We start from the raw sequence: 26,571 nt of genomic DNA, 5'->3' as shown, positions 1-26,571 counted from the left end.
GGGGTACACCCTGGACAGGTCACCAGTCTGTCGCAGGGCTAGCACACAGAGACAGACAACCATTTGCGCTCACATTCACACCTATGGGCAATTTAGATTAATCAATTAACCTATCCCCACAAGCTGCATGTCTTTGGATGGTGGGAGGAAGCCGGAGTACCCAAAAGGAACCCACACAAAAACAGGGAGAAAATGCAAATTCCACACAGAAAGACACCGGTCTGATGGTGGAATTGAACTCAGGACCTTCTTGCTGTGAGACAACAGTGTAAACCACTGTGCTACCACACTGCCTTTTTGCTTTTTATTCTTCTTTATTCTTTTAGCTCATGTAAATGTATTCAGTAACAGCCCTGTTCATTTCAAGTGCTTCTGGGAACCTGGCACCATATTTCATTGATGGTTCAATTCAATTCAATTCAATTCAATTCAATTCAATTTTATTTATATAGCACCAAATCACAACAAAAGTCGCCTCAAGGTGCTTCATAGATACAGAGAAAAACCCAACAATCATATGACCCCCTATGAGCAAGCACGTTGGCGACAGTGGGAAGGAAAAACTCCCTTTTAACAGGAAGAAACCTCCAGCAGAACCAGGCTCAGGGAGGGGCGGGGCCATCTGCTGCGACCGGTTGGCGTGAGAGAAAGAAGACAGGATAAAGACATGCTGTGGAAGAGAGACAGAGGTTAATAACAGATATGATTCAATGCAGAGAGGTCTATTGATACATAGTGAGTGAGAAAGGTGACTGGAAAGGAAAAACTCAATGCATCATGGGAATCCCCCGGCAGCCTATGTCTATTGCAGCATAACTAAGGGAGGATTCAGGGTCACCTGGTCCAGCCCTAACTATATGCTTTAGCAAAAAGGAAAGTTTTAAGCCTAATCTTAAAAGTAGAGATAGTGTCTGTCTCCCGAATCCAAACTGGAAGCTGGTTCCACAGAAGAGGGGCCTGAAAACTGAAGGCTCTCCCTCCCATTCTACTTTTAAATACTCTAGGAACAACAAGTAGGCCTGCAGAGCGAGAGCGAAGTGCTCTAATAGGGTGATATGGTACTACAAGGTCATTAAGATAAGATGGGGCCTGATTATTTAAGACCTTGTATGTGAGGAGCAGGATTTTGAATTCAATTCTGGACTTAACAGGAAGCCAAAACAGGAGAAATCTGCTCTCTCTTTCTAGTCCCTGTCAGGACTCCTGCTGCTGGTTAAGCAGGCTGCCACCATTTCTGCCTAGGTGCTGGTAGATGTCTTCAATTTGGGTCTTTAAGGGAAGCAAAACTCTTTTTACACTCTAATGCAGGCATGGGCGAACTACGGCCCGGGGGCCACGTGCGGCCCGTTAAACGTTTTGATCCGGCCCGCCAAACTTGAAAAAAATTTAATAAATTAACCTTGTTAATGTTTTATTTCCCCTGCAATTCTGATGTTTCCTCACTAGATGGCGCACTCTAGATATATTGGCTTTGTTGAGGTGAAGCGGCGTAGGCCTATTACTCCACGTTTGCACTTTACCCTGTGACCTACCGCCCCTCTATGAAGATGAGCGGTCCCAAGAAAAGGAAAGTGGACAGAGAATGTCGAGTGTTCAAAAAGGAGTGGACAACTAAATATTTTTTCACTGAACACCGATCATCTGCTGTTTGCCTGATATGCCAAGAAACTGTGGCGGTTTTTAAAGAGTATAATATTAGCCGTCACTTTGCCACAAAGCACGCAAATTATGCTAGCAAGCTCTCAACAAAAGAACGGGAATCTGCTGCTGAGAAGTTGGCAGCTAATTTGAAGGCTCAGCAAAGTGTTTTTCACCGTCAAACTGCCATTCAAGAGTCAAGTACCAAGGCCAGTTTTATGCTTTCATTCAAAATAGCAAAGGCCAGCAAACCACTGTCAGAGGGCGAGTTTTTAAAAGAATGTATGGTAGAGACAGCAGGTATTTTGTGCCCGGAGACCAAAGACAAATTTGAGAAAATCAGTTTATCACGGCGGACAGTGACTCGCCGTGTAGAACTAATAGATGAAGATATCACCAGCATATTAAACAAAAAGGCGAAGTCATTCACTTTTTATTCTTTAGCACTGGATGAAAGCAACGATGTCAAAGACACTGCTCAGCTCCTCATTTTTATCCGAGGAATCAACGAAACCTTTGAAATAACGGAGGAGTTTTTGACAATGGAGTCTCTGAAAGGACAAACACGGGGAGAGGACTTGTTTGAACGAGTGTCTGCTGCCATCGAAAACATGAAGCTTCCCTGGAGTAAGCTTGTTAACGTCACCACAGATGGATCTCCAAATTTAACGGGAAAAAACGTTGGCCTGCTGAGGAGAATCCAGAATAAAGTGAAAGATGAAAACTCTGACCAGGATGTGATTTTCCTCCACTGCATCATCCACCAGGAATCTCTATGTAAATCGGTGTTACAGCTGAATCATGTTGTGAATCCTGTGGTGAAACTTGTCAACTTCATACGCGCACGGGGACTTCAGCACCGTCAGTTCATTGCGTTCCTGGAGGAAACTGATGCGGATCACCAGGACCTGCTTTATCACTCCCGTGTCCGCTGGTTGAGTTTGGGAAAAGTGTTTCAACGACTGTGGGAGCTCAAAGAGGAGATTGGCGTGTTTTTGGAGCGGCAGGGGAAGACTGATGAATTTCCTGAGCTGAGCAACAAGAGCTGGATGTGTGACTTCGCGTTTGCTACAGACGTATTTTCACACTTGAATGAGCTCAATGTGAAACTGCAGGGGAAGGAGCAGTTTGTGCATGACATGCACACAAACGTGAAAGCCTTCAAATCCAAGCTGGCTTTATTCTCCAGGCAGATTTTGAACAAGTCATTCACTCATTTTCCTACACTAGCCACGCTGAAAGAGGCCGGAGCAAAAGTAAAGAAATACAGTGAGTCACTGGATGCACTGCACGGAGAATTCTGCCGTCGGTTTTTGGATTTCGATAAAATTGACAAGTCACTTCAATTGGTGGCCTTTCCTCTGTCACAAGACCCCGAAACAGCTCCAGAGGAGCTTCAGCTCGAACTCATCGACCTTCAGTCTGACCCTGCCTTAAAAGAGAAGTTCAGCTCTCTGAAACTAAATGACTTCTATGCTTCACTCAATGATGCCGCGTTTCCAAATCTAAGGCGAAAAGCGCAGATGATGTTGGCTTTGTTCGGCTCTACCTTCGTGTGTGAACAGACATTCAGCGTCATGAACATCAACAAAGCCAGCCACAGATCCAAGTTAACAGACCTACACCTCAGATCAATCCTGAGAATCGCCACAACAAAACTAACTCCAGACTTTGATGCGCTGGCTAAAAAAGGAGACCAACAACACTGCTCCCATTAAAATGTGTGTCTCTCCGTGATACGCACGTTGTTAAAATGAACAGTGCGCGCAGATCAACTATAACGCTTCACAGACTGACTTGCTGCAACTGTTTCGTCCTTGCACTGGTCGTTGTTGACTTTTGGCACCGGGGAAACAAATTGAATAAAAGGAACAGGACAAGTACATCTGCATCTCCTACCGTTTTTGGAAAAAAAAAAAAGAGTTAGGAGGAGAGTGATGTGATATCCTGAAGGATAACAGAACTTTCAGTGCTTTAAAATAAAATATTCATTTATTTGATTTTCAGTGTTTAAAGGCTCATTTCGAAGTCAGAGATTTTATTGTAATGCTTTTCTTCATTTTCATTGGAAATTAAAGCACATGTTTTCTCCATATCCCAAGATGTGTATTTTTCCCCCAATGAGGTGATGTTTTCAAAGCATGCCATCTATCTACTCCTGTTCCGGCCCCTTTGTCAAATGTTAGAACTCAATGTGGCCCACGAATCAAAAAGTTTGCCCACCCCTGCTCTAATGACTGTGCCTGTTAAATTCCATTTGCTACCTAGTTCCCACATAACTGTTATGATTGTATTATTAGAAGGAGCTTGTTAACCGCTGTTTTAATGACAGCTCAACAGTTGGCTAATGAGGGGTAACTGCTAGAAGTGAAACAGTAACATTCTTGCTGTTTAATACTTAGGTGTTGTTGAAAATTCTTCATAAAGACCAGGATGTTGGTCTCTAAGGTGATCTGCAAAGTTTGTGGTACTCCTGTTCATGTGTTCAGCTGGTGCTGGGAAATCTATTTTGCAAATCTTGGTCATGCCATATTTTAAAACGAGAGATTAGCCACAGTCAATCAAAAGTCATTGGCCAGTTATCAAGCAGTTTCTCAGGCCACCCCCACCCCACCTTGTCAAATGTCATAAAGGCTTGAAAACGAGAATTCAGAAACCAGTGAGTGATGTCACGGTAGCCATCGTACACCATCTGTGGTCAGCATATCTGAAGAAAACCTAACGTTGGTCCTCAACAAAATCTAAATGGGTGTAAATGAATGAATAAATAAATAAATAAGTCACTATCTGTACAGTTGTGTTAAAGGGGGAAACTATGGAGGCCAAAACTTTTTTGTTCCTGTTCGTTAAAGTTCTTACGGTGGGCATTTTTATCAATAGAGTCGATAAGAAGTGACATGCTTTTGGAGCCAGTCTCAAGTGACCACTTAAGTGCGGTTTTTACCACTTCCATGTTGGCTTCATTTTACAGCCACAGAGGTGGCTGCTCTTTAAGGAAACTGCCAGTGTTCTTAATAAATAGCCATTACTCAATCTAGTTACCAGCAAATGCCAATGATATTGTCAAGGTTTCTTCAGAGGCTACAGATATATCACTTAGAAGCTGGCCTTCACACTGGCTGCCTGAAAATCTCTCTGACTGCAGTTGACGTGGTTCAGGTCTGATCAGTTCTGCGTTAGACAATAATGATTCAATGATCGAGAGTTCATGACCACTGGAGCAGTCGCTGTAAATCCTACTGTAGCATGGAAAAACCAAGAATGTGTCAAAACCCAGACCTACTACCAAAAAATATTAAGTAAAGACAAATACAGTGTCTGCCAAGGATACTTCTTTGTGCTGCTCTCCCTGCCTCCTTCATACGCCGCTGAGTAAATACTAAAGTTACTTAAAGGGCCATAAATTTGAGAGAGCAGTGGAGGCCAGCTTAGAAGCATGTTGTCTTTACCCCGTTTTCTGACTAACTGTACAACAAGGTGATTAAAGCCCTGATGTGTGCTGCTTCTGTTGCAATGTGTGATCCCAGTGGGAATCGTATTAGCTGTTCTATTTGTCTCACAGGAGCCTTGGCAGGCTTTTATCAGCCCTGTGTGCTAGATTATGAGCGTATGCCTGCCTCTGTGTGTGCACGAATCAGGGAGTCAGTGTATCCATTTGTGTGCATATGTAGGAGCCCTGTGCTTGCATATGTGTTTGTCACTCAGCTTCTTCACATTTTTCTCCACTCACTCAACACAAGTCACTGATGCTATATGTCTATGTCTGTGGTGAGCCTAATAGTTAGAGACTGCTTAGGCTTCCAGTCACGTAGCTTCAGCATTTAGCAATGCCTGTAATCACAAAAAACTAACTTTTAAAAAAATGCTTATTTTTTCTATTGAACTTTTCCATTAAGTAATTTCTCGTGATGTGGCCTTTTTCATATCTAAATATTATTGCTGGTTAATATATAATTCGGTAAATGAACTTTTGAATTCTTAGCTTACAATAGTGTAAACTCAAATCTCTGATCTCCAATCGCCTTTATGGCTCAATCAGACTAAAGTTAAAGTAGAATGTCACGCTTCTTATGAATACGAAAAAATTTTAATTGAATTTTTGTGGTGATCAGTTGGTTGTCCTGAGGTTGAGCGAGACTGACTGAAGTCACTCTGAGACTCAAAGGTTTGCAATTACCTGACTGACAGACTATCTACTTTATGAACACAGACTGTTTGCTGATATGTTGCAAACAGTCAATCTGAATCCGTCTGCAGTCATCAGTGCAGAGTGTAGAGCTGTTTATAAGGTGGTACACTAGAGGTGATGTAATCGGAGGTTATTGTTGTGCTGGTTCTGACAACTTATCAAATTATGAAGTCACATAATTAAAATCAACAAGACATTCCTAAAGGTTAATTCCAAATTTAAGATATGCAATATTTTGCCCTAACAAGAAGATGAAATATTGCTGTGCTGTTCAATAGCAAATAGGGCAAACCCAGCGAATATGGCACTTTGCACAAAAAAGGAAAGCAAGCGAAGACTGCACTCTTCTCTCTGATTCACTCTGATCAGAATGAAGAGCATCTAAGGCATCTGAAAAACTACCGTAATTGTCGGGCTATAAGCCGCTACTTTTTGCACAAGCTTTGAACCCTGCGGCTTTTAGTCAGGTGCGGCTTTTCTATGGATTGTCCATGATTTTTGTGATATCGTAAGACGATTTGTTTTGTTTGTTCTGCTGTTGTACGGCACTACGTTGCCTGGCGGAAGGATCGGGGTTCAAGAGTGGTATGTTGGTCACATGTCCATCCGCCAGGCAACATAGTGCCGTACAAGTAGCGCGAAAAACAAACTTCAAAGTAGCGCTACGCGTTCAGCGGGAGTCGTGGATGACGAGCGGCGATAAACTTGCGAAAAGCAAGTTATGCTCAACACCACCAGTGGATTCTGACAGCGTGGAAAAGTGTGAAAACATCCACGATCACCAACGGATTTCGAAGGGCTGGACTGCTGCATGATGAAGAGGAGGACACCGCCACGGCCCTTCAGAGGGTGTTCGACTCTGACACTGACAATGAGGATTTCTTTGGTTTTGAAAGTGACAACGAAGGAAAGAAGCTGAGAGTGGATGACGAAGCCATCCTGAGCCTGTTCGTTTCCGACACTGGAGAAGAGGACTTTGGTGGTTTTAGTGCGCAGGAAGATGGTGGTGAATGACTGACTTTTCTTCTTGTTAAAGCCGTGTCACTGCACCTGAGCCTAAAAGGTAGTCCGAATCTATTTTTCTGGTGTGCTGTAGGTTACTGTTATGTACTACATTTGTTACTCATTTATGAAGCACAGCACATGTGCAAATATGTACCCATAACTTGTTTTTCAAAATATTAATAAAAGGGGTGTGTCTCCAAACAGCCATCTCTTTCCTGACAATTCGCTTTGTGCATATTCTCTTACATATGATAAGTCAATATTGAAACACCTGCGGCTTTTGGTCAGGTGCGGCTAATGTATGTACAAAACAGGATTTTCCCCTGATTTTAGCTTGTGCGGCTAATATTCAGGTGCGCTTTGTAGTCCGGGAAATACGGTATATAGTTGCATGCAATAGATAATAATAAAGATTATGATAAGAACTTACTTTTTTGGAATTCCCCAACTGAAGAACTCAACTAAACAGAACTTTCTCTTTTGTTAAAGATAAAGACAAGATAAGCTTCATTTTATTGCTTCATATTTAAGTCAAATCACAAGAATAACACAGAATAACACCTTACTTTATAACCTTCTGTAAACACAAGCAAACAAATCTGACTAACTGATCTGCAACAGTAGAACGGTAGATTGTGTCTCAGTCAGATGACCTTCACCATCATTTAGAGGCCATGTGAACATCTGTTGGTAGCTCTTAAAGCAATTTTCCATCCAAGGTCAATGTTAGTAGATGTGAAATATGTTATTTTGGTTAGCCCTGTCTAGTAACTTGATCTTCTAAAAAAACACTGGGTTTGGCTGTTTGAAGAGAAGTGGCTTGAATCCTCGAGGCCAGTAGATCTAAATGTTTGCCATAGTTTAGATTGTGATCTTTACTCCCTTTGCTCCTCATGATCGGTGTGTTGGATTACTTCCGTGGGAGCTATTTTCGTTTCTATTCCTCCATAATGATATAGCTGAATGTCTTTGCTCCAGCCAGACTGTTTTCTAGAGCACTGACTTTGTTCGGCCTCACAGAAATATCCCAGCTGTGGTGTGGAGGGAGATTAAGAGCAAGAGGTCCTGTTTAAAGGAAGAATTTTCTTTATATTTGGCTAGGAAATGGAAAATAGGTGCAGCTATTTATTGAAACATGTCCAGACATTAGGCAGCTTTCTTGTCATTTCTTGAAGTAGCTCTCCGGGCTCCTTTAAGGACATTCAAAGCTCTTTTTTAGATATTAGCTGCCTTTTTTCTGTTCTCTATCAGAATGATCCTAAACTGCCTCAGTTATGTGATTGATTAGTGTTCTACTGTGTGTTTTTCTGTCAGGTTTGCGTTTACAGAGACAGTGTGTTTACAATCATTGTCACGTTTAAAATTAAGCCATAATAAAAAAAAAATCCAGAATGTTTTCATTTATTATTATTATTTATTACATGGTAGATTAGACTATAATTTTCTGTGTTTATAGTCGCATCACTTTTAACATTTTGACAAGATCCCAAACACCATTGGAATGAAATGCAGTTCTAAACAATGACAGAGCCTTCAATTTGTTTTACAGATGACTGTAAACAAGCACTGTCGTACCTCTCTGCTGACGTCCTCCATACATACTGGTGACAGTCATCAGTTTTGCCTTTTACCCCTGTTTCCAGTTCTTAATAATGGCTCTTTAGCAGCCATCCTTCCACTGGGACTATTTCTAATAAGGCTTAGAAACAGTAGATGGATCAACTAAAGGTCCAGACACGTCTCTCAGGTCCCGTGTCAGGTCTTTGCTGGATTTTTTTTTACTTCTCAATGACATGACTTTTAGATACCGTTCTTAAGCTGTACATAGTTTTTCAGGTATGTCACTTTTTATCCTCAACTTGTTCATGTTCCTCAAATTTTTTAAGAGCTCATTGCACACCATGCTGAGATATGTTTTCAGCTAATGGCTCTTTGGGAATCACCTTGTTGGGAAAAGACAAAGCAACACACAACAAAAGCAATTTTATGCCTGTTAAACTGTGTTAATGGGAACAAATGATATGTTTTTGCAACAGGCTGCTAATAAGTGCCCAAAGAAACATTTAAAAACCTGTCTGATACGTGTAGACACAACACTTACTTATCTGTTGAATCAGATGTCTTTTTATTCTTGAATTATTCCCAGGTTATGTCCAAAAACTTAAAAAAGACCTTCAGAAAGTCTTGAGAACTATTACTCAGGACCACTTAAAAAAAAAATGGGGGTGGCTCAAGACTTTCGTACAGTACTCAGTTCTCATATTTCTCATCAAAACCTTGGCATTTTTATTTGAAAAATGACTCCAGTGTGTATCAGTTATCAAAATACTGTCACACAAATTTATTATCAATTAACTAATCAACTGTTTAACCTTCTGCAGTGCTTCAATCTTCCAATTTTACGCTCGCAAACTCAACATTCACACAAATGAATGCCCTATGCCATGTGGGAATTTTGTGAAAATGCAGCATTTACTAAATAAACTATACACATCTGGCTGTGGTTGGCGCTGGAACACAGTAAGCAATGACATAGACCATTTGCTGCAGCCTACAGAGACAATACTGAATCACTTCTCCTCGCTGAAAGCAGCTTATCCACAGAGAACATAATTGATAATGTAAATACAGAGTTGGATGGCTCCTCCACAAGTTTGTCATGGCCTGTTTACATAATGTTCAATTCTGTTTTTCCTGTGATTTCCTGGACGTTGCGCAGAGGCCTGAGATAGGCATGCAGGGGTCGGCAAGCAGGCACATCCACACAAATCCGCACACACATACATGCAGCATAACACAGCACAGGACACGCTTGAGTTTGCACAAACAGTGGCTGCCTGTCCCTGAGTGGGACGTCCGTCCGCAGAGGGAGGTGTAGGAACAGAATGGGAGACACTGGAGAAAACACAGCGACAGCAGTGAGTGTCTCAGCTCGACCACCTTTACCCTGCCACATTGTTCATATGTGGCTTTAGAAAAGAAGCGCAGCAGTTTTGGCACAATTTATAGTGCTAGCATTTAGAAAAAGCTCAGGGAATACCAGAATCAACTCCACCTGGCCCTTCAAACTGTTTGAGCTCTTTGGTTATCTTTCAGTAATTCTCTGTGTGAAATATTGTGATATTGACCTGCTCGGTTTTCCAAGGAGTTTCTCACCATGTCCAGCTGCTTCCATGCTGGCTTGTATCTGCTGCAATTTCCTGCATGCAGAGAGCTTTTGTCAAGACGAATTCAAACTGACACCAACGCAGCAGGATACTGATGTTTGGATCAACAACAATAGAAATCCATACAAACTCTTGCTTACTCACATTTGGTGGTCTATAAATCTTGTCTAATCTGACTCAGCTTAAAGGATCAAATTTACAAATTTACTGCACCAATGAAATACTCTCTTTTGGTATTAAAGTGCACAGGGTGCAGGTATTTTCGTGACTGGGCTTGTTGTGCAGGTCTTTGTAGGAGTTTCAGTTTTAGAGTGGAAAATCAGAAAGGTCTGATAAAGCAATTCATTGCAAATTGCACTAAATTTAATGCATTTAACTTTAGGTCATGTGTTATTTTGCACCGGGTGTGGCTGTGATAGTCGCCCCTAGGAATGCTGATATACTCAAAATGAGTGAGAACGAATTTGTATATAGTGGATAGCTCAAAGTTACACTGTAAAAAAAAACTAACGTAATTTTCTGTGAGCATATTATCCGTTTTTTAACAGTTTCTGTATGTAGTTGTAATTGTGAACTGTAATTGTTATTTGTAACATTCAGTTATGGTTGAAAAATTAATCGAGAAAATTCCTTCATTTGAAAATGGCACGTCATAAAATCTTCGCCTTTCGTGATTTTTTTTCATGCACATATTGCCATATTGAAATGACTGTCAAAATGCAAAAATGAATGGGACTCATACACTTCTAGACTGATCTCTGATGTCTAATGGGTTTTATAAAAACGTCTTCCTAAAATGAGAGAATTGCTTGCATTATTGCACATAACACAATAACAGCAAGTTCATCGACGCACAGATGGGTAAGTATTTGATGGTAGATTATGTTTTGTGTTATTCTGCACATCCTACAGATCAGCTGTTGCAGATTTCAGGTTTACACTATGGGATAGTTTGTAACAGCCCTTTTTCTACACAAATCCTGTGCTCCTCTGATTTATGCAGAACATAAGCAGCCCTCAGCAATTTCTAACAGAGAAGTTTGCACTAAAAAAAGACACGAAATTACCATTAAGTTGGCTCTCAGTGATCTAAATTGCCATTGCTGTTACTGGAGACTGTTTTATTTTGATTACTAGACTGCTTGTCCATTATCCAGTCTGCTTGTTTTGATTTGTGAATTTAGGTTTTTAGTAAATTAGCCCATTGTTAGTTGAGCTGATCACCCACAGAACTTTTTTCCCCTTCAACCCATGAGTTAATTTGGCCCTACACTTTCTAATTGACTGATTTCGCCAAGCCCACATAAATTGCAAGCCTTTGAATTTCACCATGTCTCAAAACAGTAGACACAGGGCTCAAGTAATAACTACACTTGATGTAAAAAAAAACCAAAACAGTTTTGTAAAAATAAAATAGCACAAAATAAAAGTCAGTTAAACAGGACGTTTTTGGCATGTAACATTTAAATTACGTTTTTACTGATAATTGAGGAATTAGTTCAGGTGAGATTTCAGTGCAGACAGATATTTGACAGCTGATTGGCAAATCTCATATAGGGCATGTTATTTACATTACTGAGCAAGGTTAGCAACCCACCTCCATTCCAGCTCCTCCTCCTCTGCCATGTCTGACACAATCAGTGTCTTTTCTGTCATGTTAATGCTGCTCTGTTCTGTACCACCGACAAGGTGTGCTCTTCCTCCCACAAGCAGTGGCACATAGCAGATGGAAAAAAGTGGTACTGGCACAAATGTCATATATAACTACGGTTAACCATCTCTACTATGCAAAACATGCCCATGCTCCTCCTTATTCCATACTGACGCTGATCATCAGCTGGTGACAGTATGACTTCATGCGGGTGACGAGCAGCTTTGGCCTCAGTCTTCTAACACTAAATTCAGTGGACTGTCAAACGACAGTCGTTCGTACAGCAGATAAAATAGATTTTCACTTGTTGGCTGGAAATGAGAAGCCTACTGTTTACTTCCATGTGAAATCAGCTGTCATATCACTGTTTAAAGAATTACTGCAAATTTCAAATGATAAATGTGCCTGTGGTATCAGTGTGTAAAGTGCTTTGTGCAACAATGGAACGCTTGACAGCCATAGCAGCAATAACTGGATGGAGGGGCTTAGTGAAAAGTCTATTATCTCACCCGATTATTTCTATCTTTTTTGTGCATTCTTTGTCTCTTGTATTGGCTCTGCGGATTTTGTCCCGCCGGATCTTCCCACTAGTTCTCTGTCAAAAAAAAAAAGAGTCATTTTGGAAGTAATAGAGATACGATCTCCTTGGAAGTTTGCTATTGGGGTAGGCCAAAATATAAATACAAGCTTAGATGTTGACACAAATTTGCTGACGCGAGTTTGCGTCCATCCTGGCCTTTTGCTGAGAGGGGACTTCCTGTCATCAATTTAGCTTTTCCTGCCAAGACAACTGTGAGCAGAAAGAGGTGCTTTCCCCAAATATCACCCAGAAGCAAACTTATTCAATTAAATGAGACAATTCTCCAGTGCAAGTGCAAAAAATGGCAAGTGCAAATATCATTTTTTAACCTTTCAGCCAAAAACCGAGAGAAATCTTTATAGAATTGTTTATTCTCATGACCAAAAAGACCAAATATTTATTTCCTGTTGTGAGTTCATGCCTAGTTTGCATGTCTGTTTGTGCCTTCACAAGTACATTTTCATTGTGCACACTCTGCACCCTGAGCAGTTTGGCCGGCGAGTTGCCCGTTCAGCACAATGCATTGTGGGATCCCGCTGCTTAATCCTGGGGTTAAAAATGAGCATGTAGCCATAACGAGAGCACTGTCGTCACAGAAGAAATCAACACCACATTCTAATTGGCCTTCTCTCCTTAAACCTGGGTGATCATTCCCACAGCCCATTGTGTTAAAAGAAGATGGGAAGGTAGTGGTGGAAGGTGATAAAAGGATCTGACCTTGTGCAAATCTGCCACTGTCTATCTGTCTGAATGTGTGTGCGTAAGTGAGTGAAGTGGCCATTGGCTGACAAGAAGATACACAACATGCAAAGGAGAGCTCAAGGCAGCAGATCACATGGGTATGTACGTATCCACAGCATCACAGAGCGAGAGAGAGCAGCCCTGCAGCAGACGATTTAAGAGCTGGCTGGAGAAATCAATATTTTAGCAGATATAAAACCTTGAATCTCCATTGGAGTTGTATTTAAAATTATGTGAGTCTGGGCTGCAGAATAAGCGCTGCGTATATCATCATCCCCCCGACTCTTGCACCATAGCCTACAGCTACACTGAACAAAAATATAAACGCAACACTTTTGTTTTTGCTCCCATTCCCCATGGGATGGACGTAGAGACCTAAAATTCATTCCAGATACACAATATAACCATCCCTCCCAAACAGTGGTCACAAATCAGTCCAAATGTGTGGTAGTGGGCACATCTGCTATATTGAGATAATCCATCCCACCTCACAGGTGTGCCACATCAGGATGCTGATCTGACATCATGAGTAGTGCACAGGTGTACCTCAGACTGCCCACAACAAAAGGCCACCCTGGAATGTGCAGTTTTGTCTCACAGCAAAATGCCACAGATGCCACAAGCAATGAGGGAGCGTGCAATTGGCATGCTGACAGCAGGAATATCAACCAGATCTGTCGCCCGTGCATTGAATGTTCATTTCTCAACCATAAGCCGTCTCCACAAGCGTTTCAGAGAATATGGCAGCACATCCAACCGGCCTCACAACCGCAGACCTCGTGTAACCACACCAGCCCAGGACCTCCACATCCAGCAGGTTCACCTCCAAGATCGTCTGAGACCAGCCACCCAGACAGCTGCTGGAACAATTGGTTTGCACAACCAAACAATTTCTGCACAAACTGTCAGAAACCGTCTCAGGGACGCTCAACTGGATGCCCGTCGTCCTCATCGGGGTCTTGACCTGACTCCAGCTCGTCGCCGTAACAGACTTGTGTGGGCAAATGCTCACATTCGATGGCGTCTGGCACGTTGGAGAGGTGTGCGCTTCACGGATGAATCATGGTTCACATTGTTCAGGGCAGATGGCAGCTGAGAATGTCCCAGTTCTTGCATGGCCAGCATACTCACCGGACATGTCACCCATTGAGCATGTTCGGGATGTGCTTGACCGGCGTATACGACAGCGTGTACCAGTTCCCACGAATATCCAACAACCTCGCACAGCCATTGAAGTGGAGTGGACCAACATTCCACAGGCCACAATTGACAATCTGATAGACTCCATGCGACGATGTGTTGCACTGCATGAGGCAAATGGTGGTCACACCAGATACTGACCGGTTCTGGGTCCTCAGACCCCCAATAGCGCAAAAAACTGCACATTCCAGGGTGGCCTTTTGTTGTGGGCAGTCTGAGGTACACCTGTGCACTACTCATGATGTCAGATCAGCATCCTGATGTGGCACACCTGTGAGGTGGGATGGATTATCTCAATATAGCAGATGTGCCCACTACCACACATTTGGACTGATTTGTGACCACTGTTTGGGAGGGATGGTTATATTGTGTATCTGGAATGAATTTTAGGTCTCTACATCCATCCCATGGGGAATGGGAGCAGTAACAAAGGTGTTGCGTTTATATTTTTGTTCAGTGTATGTGTAAAGTTGCATCTGCATCCATGTGTCTGCAGAGAAAATACCTTCTTTCTTTTTTTTACCCCAACAGTACCTATAAATACTATTACCTTTAATTACTCTAATTAAATGTGAATGAGAAAATTATGTGTATTAATTTCAATAAATTTATAGAAATTTTTACTTTAATTTTTTTAGTTTTTAGTTTTTTGTTGCTTGACACTAATTAGCAGGTGTTTGCATTCATATAATGTGTAACGCAATTAATGCATTCATATTGTTCATGGAAGCTTGGTTAGCAAGTTTGCTAGCATTAGCTAATAACAAGGAACCCACCAATCTGTTGAAAACAAAAAGCCTCTTTAGCCACTAAACAAACTCACAAAACGACACAAAATACTAACTCAAAAGCAAAACTGATGGATGATCACACGGTGGCTACCTTCGTCTTTTTAATACAGGCTATGTAACTGTTACATAATAAACAGTGTCTCTCCTTTGAGCTCTGTTTGTGCTTTCATTTTTGCATCACTGCTGTTTTTTGTGCTGAGGTTAAAAGATATAAAGTAAAGGAGAAAGTCAACAACCTCTGTGATCTGAAACTACAAAATAAAATCACAATTCTCTGTTGGTTTTTAGCTACAAGCAATCCTCTTCACATAGACAGTGAGTAGTGTAGTGAGTAGTTTCTAATTTATAAAAGCTTTAATCTCCTTTAACTGTGTCTGTGTGGTTGGATATGATTGATTGGCACCAGGCTTCTGAACTGAGACACAAACCCTAGGTGTGGCGTGGCGGTGCAGTAGTTAGCACTGTCTCACACTGCCAGGGAAGTGTTTGAACCCACTGGCCAGCCTGGGCCCTTTTGTGTGGAGTTTACACGTTCTCCCTGCCTGTCACCTCATGACCTCATGGGACAGTCTCCAACCCTGAATTGTCTAAATAGAAGAATAAAGGGATAATTGGTGCATTGTAACATACATCATGTATTACCACCGTCTCGCTGTTTTAAGGAAATCTGAGGAAATCTGTATAATGAAAAAAACTCAAAAAGTCTTTATTTGCCAATTTGCTCATGGAAGTCCGGCTTGAGAGAGAGATTTATTTCAGAGTGGAGCCCTGAACTACCTGTTCTTGTCTGCTGTATCGTTGTATTTCCAGCAGTAACTGGTTCAGAGGTGACTTTGTGTGGTCATGTTATTCTCGACAAACATAGCAAAAGTAATTACTGCAGCGGGCTTCGAGGAGACTCGGGCCCTTATCTGAAATGCCTCTCGCACCCGCAGCAGGCGCCCGAGTTTTACGTGGTCTAATAAGTCACTCTGGGTTTTGTTTTGTTTTTTCTACAGTAAAAAAACCCACCTGATTACCTTGATATGCCCCATGTGTGTTTATTTGTTTTAGCTGTGCTCATTTCTGCGGATAGATAACAGAGGTTTAACAGAAATACCGCAAGTGTAGCGTGCGTTAAATTGGATTTTCCTACGTTTTCGCGACACGATAAGGTTGTGTGCGTGTGTTTGTGCTTTCAAGTACTCTCCGAGAAGTCCTGTCCAGGCGCTATTTTTCTATTTCCCCCAAACACATGCATCACTCAGAGAAACATAGTTTCTCATTTTACATCCAGCCCAGACATAATTCATCCCCAAAAAAGGGGGAAAAAAGAGAAAAAGCAGTGATGGCTGTCATAGAAATAATCAAAACGGAGGCACTGCGTCTCTTCTGAATATTAATTCATCACTTAAAGATCCCTGCAGTGCATTTCATTGATTTGTTTGCTGTTGTGGTGTGAGCAATGGATGACTGAATTGTGCTGACCTGGCGTTTCCTTAAGCTTTTCTATTAGGCCAATATTTTGACATGAAGGAGTGCAGGAGGGGGCATGTGGGGGGTGGTGGATGGCTTGGATCATTACACATCTTAACCACAAATGGCCATAAACAAGTCCAAAACGTGGCTTGGATGAGTAATTTACAGCCGCAATCTCATCAGGCATAAATCCTTATCTCTTGCCAACGTATTGACAGGCAGAGGATAAGTAATCTCCCCCAGCTCTGTTTTTGTGATATTTACAAATGCGCCTCCTCTTACTTGCTCTGCATGCTCACCTCGACTTCTTTCTCTCTCTCTCTCATATCTTTTGCCCCTAAACAGAAACCTGAGTAACAACAAGATCTCTCTGCTGAGGAACGGCTCCTTCTATGGCTTGGCTGCCCTGGAAAAGCTGTGAGTACTTAAATCAAGCACTCTTTAATGTTTTGTCCTCCCCAGAGTCCTAATAGCTGTCATCGCAGCAGCAGTATTGCACTGTAGCTGGGAAAAGGCAAACAGGGGACATGGTGGGAATTAGGAGATCCTTGTCAGGTTTTACCCTGCAGGAGGCTTGCCAGTGTGTTTTTTTTTCTTTTACCTTCCAGCCCTTGCGCTTAACCACAATTGCCACAGTAAATGTCCTAAAAGCGATAATATATAGCATCATATTAGGGACTAATGCAGTGTGAGATCAGGGTGCTCTGACAGTGTGACTGACTGTGGCGGGCTCGTGCCGATGACTCTCGCACCATATGCAATCTCCCAGAGGGCTGTATTCATACAGCCTGATGATGAGCTCCATGATAGCTCCTCCTGTGTCCCCCCCTGAAGTCAGCTATTGATTGCTTTCACCTCCGTGCAGCCCGGTGATAGCTGCTTTTCTACCTGATGGTGACACAGACACTGGCTGATGAGGAAATCAGAAAGGGGCTGAAATCACACAGAGCGGATGGCTTGATAACTTGCTCTGTTCAGTCAGTCATTCCCAGAGGTATGTGCATGTGAAAGCACACATATTAAGCTCACCACTCACGCCAAAACACACACACACGCGCACGCAAACTACATCAGTGACTGCTGTGAATATTATTACAGTCAGTTTTGGCCCCCGTCTCCGCCGACTGCTGACTGACAGTTAAATTTAGATTGGAATAATGGCAGCGGTATAATTTTGCCTCTCTTTCACTTCTTTTTGGGTGGCTGTGTCGCCTGGTGACCTACAGGATGGTGTCACCTGTCTCTCCGGGCCTTATTAGTGCCATTAAATTGTCCGACTCTCTCTCCAGTTCCATTGGAGTGATGGAGATGATGATTGCGAGGCTTTTAAGGACATTCAGCCAAAGGTCTGTCGCACCTGACCTTTTGGAGCAGCAGTTTGCGTGGCCTATCCCTTCTTTCACCTCACTCCCTTGGTTCAGTCTTTCCATTCTTCCTGCCACATGCAGCATTTGGCAGAGATACGCCTGTTGCTGGAAGCTGATGCCAAACCAGGTAGCCTCAGTGAGTTGAAAGTGGCGGCCAGCTGTTCCCTCGTCTGGCACAGCCGACTGACTGCCTTCCTGTACGGCTGGCTGACTGAATGGATCTGAGGGTTGTGGAGAATTGGCAGCTGATTGACAAGCTTAATAAGGCATGTGTATATGTTTGCACCACTCTTGCTGCAGCTGCGCTCTCAATGTTCTTCAACAAACAGACCGTTTGGGGCAGGAATGGAAACTTGGATCCCACTGCAAGTTTTTTGTTTTTTTTAAATGAAACAGAAACTGATTTGCACATCTTTTCTTATTTAACGATGGCTCTAGATATGCAGATAATTTTAGTTTCATTCATTTTTATTCTGAGGCAATCTGTTTCCTTTCTAATTCAGTTTAGGCACAGACATAATAAAACAGACAAAATACTCTGTGAATGACAAACTGAAATCCAGCAAACATAGAAGGTGGAAGTTGGTAGAAGTTTTTAGTAGATTTGACGTTTTTTTCTCTATATGCAGTTGTTATGTCCTGTGGACCACTGAAATAAAAAAAAGTGCTTCAAAATAACCCCCTGCACTGCACGCCGGTCTTTGCTTTGGTGTTGGCTCAATAAACAATAACTGTCAAGAATAACTGTCACTTTTTCATCCCTTTTTAACCTCTCTGCCATAAAAGGCTGAGGGGGTAATATCGTCACACCACCAGGCGGGTGGGTGGCGTGACACCCAAGTTTGTGAATGTGAGAACTCAAGAACGAGGAGACGTGGGATTTTGAAATTCGTTCCATGGGTGCATCTACTAAAAGTCTGAGATGAGTTTGAATCTCAGTGAGGTTGACTTCAAGGTTAAGGTCAAGGTGAGAGTCCAAGTTTTCTGAAGATCTTGTGAACACCATAAATCGAGAAAGATGTCATGTATGATTTTCAAAGTGATACCATAGGTGTATCTACTAGGAGGCTGAGGGTAGCCTGGCAGCGTCCAGTAGTTTTTAAAATCGTGATTACATGAAACATTTCGCAGATTTTCATTTTAGTATGCGTGTGTTTGTGATATACTCTGCGTACAAATATATGGTACCAGATATATTATTGGCACAATAAGCACACAATTTAATAATTCATTGATGGAAGATCTATATACTGGTAAATTTACCAGAATACTGACTTATTAGATTATTTATTAGTTGTCAAATCTAAACAATATAAATTGGTAAAATGAAGAATATATTAAATAATATGTATACTGCAAAATTAATGATGAATTCATATAGAAGATTTAATACATGACAGGTTGTTTATAAAGTCTCTTATAATATGATGCTTATCCAAACATTGTGTTCTTATCCCCACAATGTTGCTGCCTGCTCTGCTGCAGTATTTTCTAAATTTTAAATGCTTTTATAGTGGCTTATTTCTTTGATCGATAATCAGCGGCCATTCAGCTGCACCAAAAAGTTTAAATATTTGCACTGACGGTTAAAATGCATAACAAACACAAAAACACACTCAATTGAACTATCAAATGTATAACTATATATGATTTGGGGATTTTGTATGAGATATTTGTATAAGTCATATGTATTTTAGCATTCACATTACCCCAGAACAGGGGTGTCCAACTCCAGGCCTCAAGGGCCGGTGTCCTGCATATTTTAGAGATCCCTGGATCAACACACCTGAATCAAATAATTACAAGACTCTGGAGAACTTCAAGACATGTTGAGGAGGTAATTTAGCCATTTAAATCACCTCTGTTGGATCACGGACACGTCTAAAACCTGCAGGACACCGGCCCTTGAGGCCTGGAGTTGGACACCCCTGCCCTAGGCAGTGTTTATGCAAAATTACATCAAGATTGGTCCACTCATCTAGGAGTAGCTAGAGAACATGCAAACATATATTGTATTATTTTCAGAATCTTAGTTTAGTGCACTTGCTCTTTTGGACAAGCAGAGCAGAAAAGACGAGCGTGAAAACTCGATGCACTCATATTTTTAGGTTTAGGCATCAGTTGAATGTTAATCAAATGTAGCACTTTTCATGAAAATCACTACAGTGGTTTTACAGGGGCGCTTGGGAAAGGTTAGGTGCTCTGGAGACAAGGTCTGAGGAAACATTTTAATAGTAATTTCACTCTGAACCAAATGAGCATTAACTTTTTCATCCGAGGTCATGGGGGAGCATTATTAGGCTTCCCAGTCCAATTCCGTGATGAGAGTATACTGTTTTGCTTGTAACTTACTAATCCTAGCTAGGGGCTGGACTCATATATATCATCATTATTGTTATCATCGTTGATGAATGATGGAATTTATACAGCACACTAAGCGACTTTATTAATCCCCCATAGAAGTCTCTTTTGATGTGATTTGCTTGCCCCTGTAGGCCAGATAGAGTCCTTTTAATGGAGGGCTCCTGTATTGTGGGTGATGCCCCCCCCATATGGACACCAGCCCACTGACGTCAGCCAAACTGGGTCCCACAGGAGCAAAGCAGAAACAAAGCCCATCTCTGTTCTCTGGTCAGGACACTAAATCTAGCTTTTGCCACTTAATCATGTGTTTCCACCTCAGAAGGCCTCGCTGTGCGAAGGGTCTGTCTGAAAGCGACGAGGCTGGCATATCCTTCTCATACCGATTACACTCATGAGCAAATGTTTTTATAGAAAGATTGCACTTAATTTGGAACTATTGCGGACATTATAATATTCTATTTGCATTCTTTATGTAACATCTAGAGTCCAACGTAACAATCCAACAGCAACTACAGAAAATAAATGATTCCTTAATGATAAGGTCGAGATTCTTCGAGCACACTTCTGTTGGCTTCAAGCATGTTGTTGATTATAGGTGTCAGAGAGAGGAGTGGGTATTTTTGAGATCATGACAGTGGCTATGACAGCAGATTTATCCTTCGCAGACTGTCCAAATGTTTTCTTTACTGAAAGCAGAGGATCTTTTTTTTTTTTTTTTTCGTCTATTTGACCAAACATTATTTGTCTAGCCCTGAGGTGTTTAGAGGCAGGCCGTCAGACTGAGCGGACCACGGCTCAGGCCGGAGACAGTATCAGAATTCAGAGTAGCATCTGCAATTGCTCATCCTGAAAAGTGGATGTCAGAGGTGTGAGGCAGCGTCGTTTAAAAAGTTTCGCGAGTCCTGTTGTTCATACTGACAAAGTGACGTTTATTCAGTCTTCCCTGTGAACGCCTCTCCTTGGGAGGTGATTGATGATGGAGTGGCAAGGTCGCTGAAGGACACATCGCCCCGGCCGGTTGTGCATAAGAATGTGCGGCCGGGTAAAGTCCAGGGCTCCGAGTGAGGAGTGCAGGTCGGGAAATGCTCGATGATTATGCGATCATAAACCAGACTGACCCTGACGTTTTCCTGCAAGGGTTAAAGGTTAAAAGAAGGGACAGCTGAAAAAATGAGAGCATTATTAGAATTCTTACAGTCCACATGCAGTTTAAAGGGGAAAAAAGCCTAAGATTACATGTGTTAGTGTAAAAGAAAAAGAAAGAAAATCAAATATTCAAATGAACCTTTCCATTACTGATTGACAATTGAATAAGTTCATTTTGTTTCCTCATTAAGAACAATTAATAGATGGAGTGAAGCCATCTGATTAAAGACTCAGAACACATTTTTAGGTAGTGCCACAGCTACTTGTTCAATCTATTTCAATTTGTTAACCATTTATGTGTAATTATTACCAACTTAACTCATAATTGTATTTATCCTCCTTCGGTATGCGCTCTAGTTTTCATGTAAGACAACACTGCAGGTGAACTTGGGCTTGCTAGTGCAGTGTTAGCTTGCTTTACATTTTCCAGATTTCCCCGTATCACACAAAAGCATTGCTATAACCCCCTCAACCCCCTTTGTTTACCTAAGACGTGGAGTATGATCAAGCCTTAAATGGATCAAAGTGCACGCTTGAAATATGAATGCTTTTATTGTTACTTTAAAGGAGATCATTGCTGGGTCGCAGCTGAGGTAAAACATGTGAGGAGCATGGGTGTGACTGACTCACTGACCAAGTTTGGAGAAACAGAGGGGGAGACAGAAGAACAATCCGTCTCCCGCTCTGTTTTGGTAATCACAAATAACCGTCTCCCACGATTAAAACAAGCAGCAGATGAGGAGCGTAGACTTTCAGCACAGACTGGTTATAATATTCAGGTGTAACGTGGGAGTGTTGGGAGTTGTTGTTTGCTTTGTTGTGCTAAACCAGCAAGCAAGAGGGCATCAAAAGCGTCTCTTAAAAGAACTTCACACTCTCTTTGACCTTTTGTTTTGTTCTAATAGAAATCTCTCACACTGATGAGAGGGGTAGTTCCAAAATTGGATACCGACGCTGAGCTGTTAACAAAGAAATTTTCTTCACATTTCTGGAATCCTTAGAAGCATTTCCCCCAATCTGCTGCTTTTGTGCAACTCTTTTAATTTTAAGTGTTGCTTGACTAAAGGTTATTTTTTTGCAAATGTGACTGCTTTTACTGCTACTTTTCTTCTAGGTCAGAAGTGAAACCTGACAAATATTTCATTTGCACCGCCAATCGACCCGCTAGTGTTAGGATGCCTGGGTCGTCGACCCAGGGTTTTTGAGTTTATGTTATTATTTATAATTTCTAGTTTTTGGTTTCTTTGAGTTCCGTCTTATGGCTTATGTCTCTGTCTTCTTTAGTTGCTCTGTCTCCCCTATCACCTGCATCCCCTTGTCTAGTTCGCGTCTCTATGTATCCTTAGTTCCTATATCCCTGTGTTCAGTCAGTGTTTGTGTCTGCCCTGGTCCCACGTCTCTGTTCCCTCTGTAGTGCCTGCATGTGAGTCTATGTTATGTGTTTCCTGTTTTACTTTGAAGGTCTCTGTCTTAGTGTGTTCAGTTTACGCTTCCTTTTGTCTCGTCAGTTCTGATTTGCCCCAGCTGTATTTCCCTCCTGTTATTCATTCCCTGATTACTCCCTCTGTGTATTTAAGCCCTGTGTTTCTCTGTGTCCGTGTCGCGATCTACCATTTTCTTAGCTGTGTGTTCTGTCATTTCTCTAGTTTAAGTTTGTTTTGAGTTTTTTTTAGTTTTGTTATATTTTGAGTATTAAATTAAAGCCTTTTTTGAGTTCACGTCTGTCTCCGGAGTCTGCACCTTGGGTCCTATTCCTGCCTGCACACAGCCTCACCTAACAGCTAGGAAGGAGCCTGCACTCCATCAGTGCTTGAGAAATATTAAACTTTTCCCCCCAAAAACAAATATATTCGCAGTTCATACAGATTATTTTTAGATTTACATGGGTCTACGGTTACTGTTTGAATAATTCGAATAAGAAGGTTGAATAATTAATTTGTGCCCACAGGTGCTGTGGTGCCTACTGTATGTAATATTTTATAATGCAAACACACACAGGGAAGTCCACCGTTTTAAGCTCTGGCAACGGTAGCTAGAAGCCTGTCACAATGCATACACATTCACTCTGTTTAATTGGACTGAACTGTCTGACTGTCTGCCTTTTTCCCCTTCTCAGTAAGCTTTCAACACGCATTTATTTACAATTCAATAGGTGGTTATCTGTCTCAGTGAGTGTTTGTTATAATTCAGTGGATGTGACCAGGCCTTCCCTCAAAGCACCTGCAAACTCACCCATGAATATTTAACATGTGAATAAATGGTTTTAATAAACACCATCCACATTACAATCAGGTCTGGTGCCAATATACTGTACACTGTAAAACCTGACAAGTTAAGTTAACTCAAATGATTTGGGGAAACCGATTGCACCAATTGATTCAAGTTTTATAACTTAAACAGTTTGGGGTTATTTAAGTACTTTATTAGAGTCCCAAGAACCCAAAGCAAATATGATAATGTAACTCAAATGCATTATGTTTATTTACTCATTGTATTTAGTATGTTTCAACTTAAACCATTAAATTTCTTGTACTAAGATGCTGTATTTATTCAAACTTATTTAAAGTGTTACATGCTCATATTCAAATTAAGTTAAATTAACTTAAATAGTTGTATTTAAACAACTTAATCCAATTGGGGAAACCGATTGCACCAAATGGTTCAAGTACTATTAACACAAAACCAAGCTATTATTCTTTCCATTCAGTTTTTATTAACTTTAACTGCAGAGAAAATACAGAATGAATACAACCATACTTTCAGTCATAACCTATGACTGCTAAAGCCATTATCAAATAACAAATAATTAGGCATTTTAAAACTTGCACTTTTAGGGAATTTTGTCATGTAGACCTGATACATAGGTGTACATCATAAAAAAACAATAGTCTAGAGGCAATTAGAGCCATAACAATCACAATTTTAAGTAACATTTAGTATAATAATGAAATCACATGCACTACAGCAATGCAACTATAGAAAACAGCTGAACTAAGGATGTCACTAACAAAAAGTATTCTCAAAGGTATTTGTGGCTTCGCAACAGTTTTGCCCAGACCTCGAGTGAACTGGCACTCATCACACAATTAAAAAATAAAGCATGAAAGTATACTGTACATATTGACTAATTATCAGTTATCTCGCAAAAGATTTCCATGTAACTAAAATATGTTTTTAGAAATAAGCTTAAGATTACACACTATGTGAAGATTTTTTTCAATCACAAACAAAACGTCAAATATGGATTTTCTCCTTATTCTTAGCTTTCTCCACATTGCCTTTTAGAAAGCTAATTACCCAGAACAAATAAAACTATTGAAGCCATTCACAGATAACTGAAAAAGCACGAATATAGTGACCAGTGAAAAACAGACATCATCTGCACAAGCTCATTTTTTAGTGTCTGCAATTTTGGTTTTAGTTGCTTTCTCTCATCGTCTAGCTTCAGCAACACTACTTGAATGAACTCAAAAAAGCCAGTATACTTCATAGGATAGCTCAGATGCAGAGCATAGATTAGCCCAAACAAAGACACCAGGGCATCAGTCCATGAGTGATGAGTCATAACAAACTGATCTTCAAGTTCTATGAACACTTGGCGTGGTGAGAAAGGAACTCCTCCAGGCACCTCCTCTTCATCGACATCAGCAACCAGAGCAATTCTATGGCTTCATAGAACTCAATTTCACCCTAAGATATAATACAGAGTGCACAATTATTCATCTGTAATATCTCTGTTAAAAGCATAAATACAAATGTTCAGGCACCTTTCTTCAGTTTTTCAAATTCTATATATCATAACATGTTTTAAGTTGACAGTGAAGGTTCATTTTTCATTCATCCAGGTAGTCAAATCAAGGATGAAAGAAGTTTATAAGTCATTCAACTTCACGTCTTCAACTTTCAACCCAAGTCCAGATGACTTATAAACTCCTTTCAACCTTTTTTAAATTCAAATGTGCAAATTATTGTAATACCAAAGTACCTTGCATGTTTTGAAAATCTCTGAGGTACATTGGTAGGCCGGCCAGAACTGCTGTTCTAGTTGCATAGATGTCGTTTGTGTCCTTATATATATATATATATATATATATATATATATATATATATATATATATATATATATATATATATATATATATATATATATATATATATATATAATATAAATATATATAAATAAATAAACAAACACATAACAATGGCAACTGCCAAGCAAGCAGAATAATAATTAGTATCTTTTAAATACCTGTTTTCCATATGCCGACAAAAGCTGCTCCATCCTTTCACCGACCCGTCCAGTTTTCCTCTTTTTGTAAAGTCCAGTCAGCTGAGGAGCATAATCATTCAGCGCAGCATAAAACACATGTGGCAGATTCTGATTGGTGATCCGATGAAATTCAAAGTAGAGCTGAAGAGAATTCCAAAAATATTATAAGCAAAACACAGCATACTATATGAGCAGCAAATGTTATATACATAGTTGTACTTACCTGTGTCTCATGAAAGAGTGCTGGCCATGGTCCCTCGCCTGGCAAAATTTGAGGCTATTGGATGAGGGCGATTAACTTTGTCAGAATGTTGGTATGGAAAGTGCAGAATTGCTCTGTTTAAGTCTTCTAAGTTAAAATATCTCTTAGAAATCAAACCTTTAAACAATGTGCCAACTCCACTGAAATGACACCTTCAAACAGGTCGTGTAGGAAGTCAGGTGGGAAGCCTGTGACAGGATGAAAGAAAGAGAGATGGTCAGAAGGAACACAGGTGTTTTTAACACCATAGTTTTCCTTAATGTCATCATTCTGAAGCTCTTGCACAATAATTATCATGAGCATCTTTTGTTCTCATTACATAATTCCCTGTAACAGCATTTTCTGTTTGCATTTCTGTTTGGGTGGCATGACAAAACCTACAGAAATATGTAGACCTGAAACTCTCATTGAAACCAGCAAGTCCATGGGCAGAAGGTTGTCTGCCACAACAGAGTAGACAGTGCCTTTAAGACATTCACCAAGAGTCTCAATGTAGGCACCTACTTCTTCAAGAGTTTTCAGATCATTTAAGAGTGGTGACAGCATTTCCTTACACCCAAACTGGCGTACATCATTGGAATTGCACAGCAGAGCAAGCTGGGTGCAGTGTAGAGCAGAACAAGATTTAACTGGAAAGTTTTCCAGTGTCCAATAAACTGCAAAGACTTTATGTATTTTCTTTGAGGTACCAAGTGGGTTTGTGATCAAAATCATCCACATAAAGTATCATTGACAATTTCTG

At 40.9% G+C, this 26,571-nt stretch overlaps 2 protein-coding genes and 1 pseudogene across 2 annotated transcripts in view; 2 read left to right on the top strand and 1 right to left on the bottom strand.

Annotated features, from left to right (window-relative positions):
- Positions 1 to 26,571, top strand: part of adgra1b (adhesion G protein-coupled receptor A1b) — a 203,894-nt gene that overhangs the window by 8,978 nt on the left and 168,345 nt on the right. The window contains exon 2 of the mRNA XM_085368918.1: positions 16,766 to 16,837. Within this exon, the coding sequence (XP_085225044.1) occupies positions 16,766 to 16,837 (72 nt within the window). The remainder of the gene's footprint in view (positions 1 to 16,765; positions 16,838 to 26,571) is intronic.
- Positions 1,548 to 3,356, top strand: LOC146620326 (general transcription factor II-I repeat domain-containing protein 2-like). The gene has a single exon (XM_085369816.1). The coding sequence runs from the start codon at positions 1,548 to 1,550 to the stop codon at positions 3,354 to 3,356; it is 1,809 nt and encodes a 602-aa protein (XP_085225942.1).
- LOC146620325 (uncharacterized) lies at positions 21,081 to 26,375 on the bottom strand (annotated as a pseudogene).

The sequence above is a fragment of the Diplotaxodon limnothrissa genome, linkage group LG13 (genome assembly GCF_057381915.1).
Source record: "Diplotaxodon limnothrissa isolate DT_005_m linkage group LG13, D_limnothrissa_male_GT1.1, whole genome shotgun sequence".
In the NCBI taxonomy this organism is placed as follows: domain Eukaryota; kingdom Metazoa; phylum Chordata; class Actinopteri; order Cichliformes; family Cichlidae; genus Diplotaxodon; species Diplotaxodon limnothrissa.
The sequence above is the reverse complement of the archived record's forward strand: the minus strand, read 5'-3'. Positions and strand labels throughout refer to the sequence as shown.

Excerpts from the sequence above, each read along its gene's own strand:
- LOC146620326 (XM_085369816.1), top strand. The coding sequence starts at position 1,548 with ATGAGCGGTCCCAAGAAAAGGAAAGTGGACAGAGAATGTCGAGTGTTC.